Genomic DNA, 6,055 nt, shown 5'->3' with positions numbered 1-6,055 from the left:
ATGAAAGCAAATCAGTGTGTCTATGTGTATCGTATGGCTGTGCATTGCGTGTGGACATGTTGCCACATCAACGACAGAAGTGTGTCTGTCCAGCTCTTATTCTTCACCACTTGACAGGTGTGTGTGCAAATGTATGGGCATTAACGTGCAGCTTCAGTTACACACACCCTGCCAGGGGAGCGCTCCGCTGCGTTTATGCGTGTGTGTGTGTGTGTGTGTGGGGCCCCTGTGGATTGTGCGAACGTGCAATCGTGATACAGCATGCGTGCTAATGGCACCTGCCGCTGTAGTGACCCTTGCGCCAACACACCGGCGACACCAACGCCCCCCCATGAAATCAAATATGTCCGGCTCTGTTGGGTGATGAAGCGACACCATACAAATGTGTAAACGCAGCTGGTTAGGAGGGTTAGGCCCAGAGAGTCATCTCATGAGATCCCTCAGTGACCCCCCCAAAGAGGGCCTTTGGGGGCGGCAGGGGTGGTGGTTGGGGTCACACATGCCCCGGCTGCCCTGTGAAGGCCACATTGCAACGTGAGGTGAATACAACCTCAGATCTCCTCAGATCTCTGATGACTGACACTTACACCTGCAAATAACCTGCCATATACACACAGGCTCAATAACAATAACATACTCAACCTTAACAAATAGGCAGCCAAAAAGGCACCATAACATTATTAATACAAACAACTTAACAAATAGGCAGCCAAAAAGGCACCATAACATTATTAACACAAACAACCTTAAAGATTGCGCAGCCAAAAAGGCACCATAACATTATTAATACAAACAACTTAACAAATAGGCAGCCAAAAAAGCACCATAACATTATTAACACAAACAACCCTAAAGACTATGCAGCCAGAAAGGTACCATGACATTATTAACAACTATGTAGCCAAAATTGCACCATCAGTACAATTACTTCATAACAACATTCAATGACCTAATAATTACTTCAATGACATAGTAATTAATTCAAAATTATTTTAGAATAATGCAGAATGTGCCGAAGTATGTGACGAATGCATGTGTGTGTGTAGAAGAGCTCGGAGATAACTCACACACCATCTTAAGCTAGCTGGGAATCCCAGGGGAGAACCGAGGCATAAAAAACCACGGAGAACTTCAAACGGGTATCTCTTTTACTGGGGTGAGCTTGGGCCATGAGCACTTTACATGAAAGACACTGTGCTCCTATGTTCTCTCGGAAATCCTCTCTGGAACACAGCGGCCAAAGTTGTATGTTTAAGCAGAATCTCAACTACATAAGAAAAATCCCACGACCCAGTGCTCATCTACATACATACTAAAACACACACACACACACACACACACACACACACACACACACACACAAAACACACACACAACACACACACACACACACACACACACACACACACACAGTGTTCTGGTGCATCTCTTACTCACAGAGAAATTACAGCTCGGAAGAAAATAAAAATGTCGGATGTAATATGCTGGAGCTTTCATTAGTGGATGATGCTGTTCTCCTCTGGGAATAGAGAGGATGAAGAGTGGAGCTGACGGTAAGCTCATAAAGAGTAAGCAATATTGCCTTCATATGTTAGCTAAACTGCTGCTCGTATATTAATATCACTGCAGCATGAAACTTTTCTGACTGAAATGATTTTTATCTTTTGCAAATTGAATGTAATGAGAGTCTCCCCAACAACTAAAGATCAACACCAGTCTCAGTGCCAAGTCAATGTTCCGACGATAAAACAGTTTCAACTTGAGATCTCAGAAGTCTGCTGGCTTTTAGATCAGTTTGTTTTTAACAAGCTTGAGTGGCATCTTCTGTGTTTGTTTGTTTTCTTCTCAGTCACTGCTGACAAACAGCTTTCAAATCAGACGCATTGCATCAACTGACTTCTGCCGTCCCCAACAGACCGTCTGTTTGGAAATAGTGCACACAATCCACAATAAACACAAGAGTGTTTGATCACAGTAAACCTTCAAGTAATGCAGCCACACGCATTCCTAGGACAGAAGTAAACACGGGGCTGGTTGAATGGATTGAAAACTCAGATGCTTTTGCCCTTTTCTGGTTAGTTAATGCCCTAATGTCCAGCCAATCAATGGGCTACCATCCACACCCTATGAATCTGGCAAGTGCAGAGCACAAACATGCCAACTGATAGCATGTGACACCAAAACCAATCCAATAATTCATGGCCTAAAATCAGATCCATTGAGAATCAAAATCCATCTGTTTCCACCATTATAAAGCTGTGCATTGATGTAGTCACATATAAAATGGATATTAAACACCCTACCTGATTACCGAAGGAGTACTGTGAGAATTCAACTGATTCTTCTCAAACAGACTTTTTACTGACTGTAAACCACAATCACCATTCCAAGAACATGGGATCAGTCACGCTACAGGGACATTCATAGTCCACCCAAGCGCAATTGCAAGCACATAACAATAATGATGTACTTTTTTCCAATTGCTAAAACAGGTCTTAGCATCTCAGCCTGTGACAGTTCTCCCAAAGAAGGCCTACTGACACCCAGTGGAAAAAGAAAGAATTGCTATTTAAATGCCCATGCATAGAACACACAGTCAGTTAGTCTACAATATAGAGGTTATTGTAAATCTGCACAAATGTTATTAACTGAATGTAAGCATTTGTTCAGATTCATTCGGACTAAAAGCACACTGACCCCACCCCCATCACCAAAGGAGGAAATGTAAAACTGTTCTATGATCAACAGCTCTAGTTCCATTTCCTTGCATGAAAACTAAGTTAGTGTGCTAAGCTTAAGTTCAGATTGTGTTGTTGATGACAAACGGATAGCTTCCCCTACAGGCTTGTCACTATCTCACTCTCAGTGAAGTGCGCAGTCCCCACTGTCTTTGTGTGTGTGTGTGTGTGTGTGTGTGTGTGTGTGTGTGTGTCCCAGCAGTTCTGTATCCCTCGCTCTGCATCTCCACTCCCTCCACTGTCCCGTCAAACCATGTGGAAGAAAGAGGGCCGGGTGAGATCACTGACATCTCCCATAAATAATTGATAGACTCCGTTTAGCCTGCTTTCAGCTGGTTTACCGTAAGGTTCACTCCTGAGGCTTCTCTACAGCCAGACTGGCGCTACGTTTAATCACGTTAGCGCTGACGTGAGCGATATCGAGCGCTGAGAGTCTCTACTGTGAGAAAATAATCAACGGGGCACTGCTGGGGTCTAATTGCTCTGTGTGGCACAGAGGGAGTGGTGTCATGAGGAGGCTACCAGTCCTATCTTGGCATCACTGGGTTTTGTGTGCATATTCAAATAACCTGGTAATAAGCTACGCCATTTGGCTAAAGAGATGTGTGGTTAGTGGGTGTGACAGTAACTGGCCAGAACCTCCCAAAGCTATGTGTGTGTGTCTGTGTCTGTGTGTGTGTGTGTGTGTGTGTGTTTGTTTGTGTGTGTGTGTGTGTGTTTATGTGTGTGTGTTTATGTGTGTGTGTGTGTATGTGTGTGTGTGTGTGTGTGTGTGTATGTGTGTGCGCGTGTGTGTGTGTGTGTGTGTGTGTTTTGGCATTCAAGCCATTTAAATTATCCAGGTACTCCAACTACAGTTGTGTTTTTCTGGGTTGCAGCTGTATAAGAGCCAATTTTAAGGTGATCAGTAGTCAAATTCAACAACACATTTCGTATTTTACCGTGGACATCACATCTGCTGTCCATCTCCATTCTCAAGATGCATTCATCTTCATCTATAATCCCCCTCCAGCAAGAAGCTCTCAGAACACAGAACACAGGGAACAGCCTCCATCTGCTAGCTGTCATGTTGCGTAACATATACCCAACTGACTTAAGGAGATAGCCGTGGTTTTTTAACGACTCGGCAACACAGACTCCAGCTATACATTTGTTTACAGTGCACCTATATCTTCACAGCATGAGCATGACTCATCAATCACATATTGGTTTGTAGGCACAGTATGAAGACTGGAGAATTGAGGGAGTTTACCAGAAGAGTTCTAAATAATAAACTGTGGGGTATGTCTTATGTCCTAAAACACTGATTATGACAGATACTGGCGGGTTCCACTCAATCTGCTAAATGCCTGGAATTATAGAGGCCTTGACTTTCAAAACACAACATGTGCACACACACACTGGTCAAAGACCAGTTTACCCCATATATAGTCAGTCATAACTCTTATCTTTTTGCATGTTGCAATGTACTAACATGTGAACAGAAATGTCAACATGTGTTGGTTTGGATATGATCTGTGCTTGGGAAAGGTCAACACTCTTGATGAACTTCCCTTTAAATGTTCACATTTGCACCTTATGAGTATAGCAGAGGAGCAACTGGCCCCAGACAAACAAAGTTAGAATGTACATGCTCCTGATAACTGCCTTTCCATCAAGCCTGCATGTCAGCTTCAGAAACAGACTGCCATTCACCAGCCACTCTCTGCAGTACTCATAACATACAGTACAACCTACTTGAACGCATGATTGAAACTGCACGTGTGCCTAGAACTCCTGATTCAAGCAATTCCTTGGATGTGGAGCAAAAGTCTTTTTTTTAAGACTAGAAAAAAACTGACAAGTAGAATAACCAACATAAACTAAATGGACCTGCATACTCAAATATCTTACTACAGACAGATAGGTAATTTGCCTAAAACTGACTGATGAGCTGCTGTGAGTATTGTACTGCACGTTTTCCCTGGCTCTTTCACACCTATGACTAAGTGTGATTGAGCTGAGCTGAATGGCCACATGTCTGGGCCGTGATGTGGCCTGCAGGCCAGCAGGGCCAGCAGTCAGCAGAAAACAACAGCGGTGGGGTGCTGACACAGCCTCATTGCTTCCTCTCTCTTTCTGTTTCTCTTTCTCTCTCTCTCTCTCTCTCTCTCTCTCTCTCACACACACACACACACACACATTGGGGTTTAAAAATAGTGCACACACCCATAGTGCTACAGTTCACCTTCACATAACCACTAGCAGCGGTAACACGCAAAATAATAAAAATACACATTTTGATTGACTGATGATATCAACAAACACTGATTGAACAAAAGATCTATCTCTCTAGTCTACAGTATATTGTTGCATCGTTTTATACAGAGCCTCTCTCTAGGGCTCTGGTTTTATATTCTTACTGATCAGTAGTGTAAATAACATACTTGTTATTGTACACAGGGATGTGGTGTTGTGGTGCTATAGCTTCAGCATCCATATTTCAGAGATGCAGGTGTGGAGCAGCCCTAACGCTGTAAACATGTTGGTGGATGTCCATCTCCTCAGGGAGGTGAGATCACTGTACTCAGAGATGGCTGAAATGGGCCATAATGTAATTCACTGTAATGACTCGTGTGTGTGTGTGTGTGTGTGTGTGTGTGTGTGTGTGTCTGTCTGTCGGTCTGTCGGTCTGTCTGTCTGTCTGTCTGTCTGTCTGTCTGTCTGTCTGTCTGTGTGTGTGTGTCTGTGCGCGTGTGTGTCTGCGTGTGTGTCTGCGTGTGTGTATGCGTGTGTGTCTGTCCTCCCAGGGCCTCACCTGCGATTCGGATGACGGCCCTCTCTGCGGGGTCCAGGACCTCTCCAGAGGCTGTCTTGGAGCGCTTGACCCTCTGGTGCTTGGGCAGGTTCCAGGGGAGAGTGTCCCCGGGGCAGGGGGAGCTGCTTTTCCCGCCGGAGCTCTCCTCGGGCAGTGGCCAGTCCCTCTGCTTCTCCTTCCGCCTCGCCATGTCCTGCAGAGACCACAGCCGAGCAGAGGGTATGTAAAATGCAGGTGTGGTGGAGCAGCAGCAGTAGCATCACCACCCATCAATCCTTTCGTCTGGGTTTGATTACCGAACCCGCCGCCTTAACCACTTTGGATAACAGCCTCTGCTAAATACCTGTCGCTTTACTGCATCTAAGTCTACATGACTGTGAAGGACACTCATGTCCTTTCTTACATCCATTACATGTAAGACACATGGGCACATGTATGTGGATACACATCCAAACATACTGTACATAGGGACATACACATACCATTAAACAGACAGATGGACAGAGAGATAGAAAGACAA

General features: G+C 44.6%; 1 protein-coding gene across 6 annotated transcripts in view; it reads right to left on the bottom strand.

Moving 5' to 3' along the window:
• Positions 1-5,728, bottom strand: part of LOC143119064 (plectin-like) — a 147,635-nt gene extending 141,907 nt beyond the window's left edge. For all 6 annotated transcript variants that reach the window (XM_076280297.1, XM_076280298.1, XM_076280313.1 and 3 more), the window contains exon 1: positions 5,536-5,728. In XM_076280297.1, the coding sequence (XP_076136412.1) occupies positions 5,536-5,725 (190 nt within the window). In that variant the 5' untranslated portion in view covers positions 5,726-5,728. The remainder of the gene's footprint in view (positions 1-5,535) is intronic.
• Between the last annotated feature and the right edge of the window lie 327 nt (positions 5,729-6,055).

Source organism: Alosa pseudoharengus, unplaced genomic scaffold (genome assembly GCF_046254945.1).
Source record: "Alosa pseudoharengus isolate Yale_2024_CS ecotype anadromous, Long Island Sound unplaced genomic scaffold, YU_APseudo_1.1 YU_APseudo_1.1_scf_12, whole genome shotgun sequence".
NCBI classification, from domain to species: Eukaryota; Metazoa; Chordata; class Actinopteri; order Clupeiformes; family Clupeidae; genus Alosa; species Alosa pseudoharengus.
Note: the sequence above shows the minus strand (reverse complement) of the source record. Positions and strands in the feature narration are given on the sequence as shown.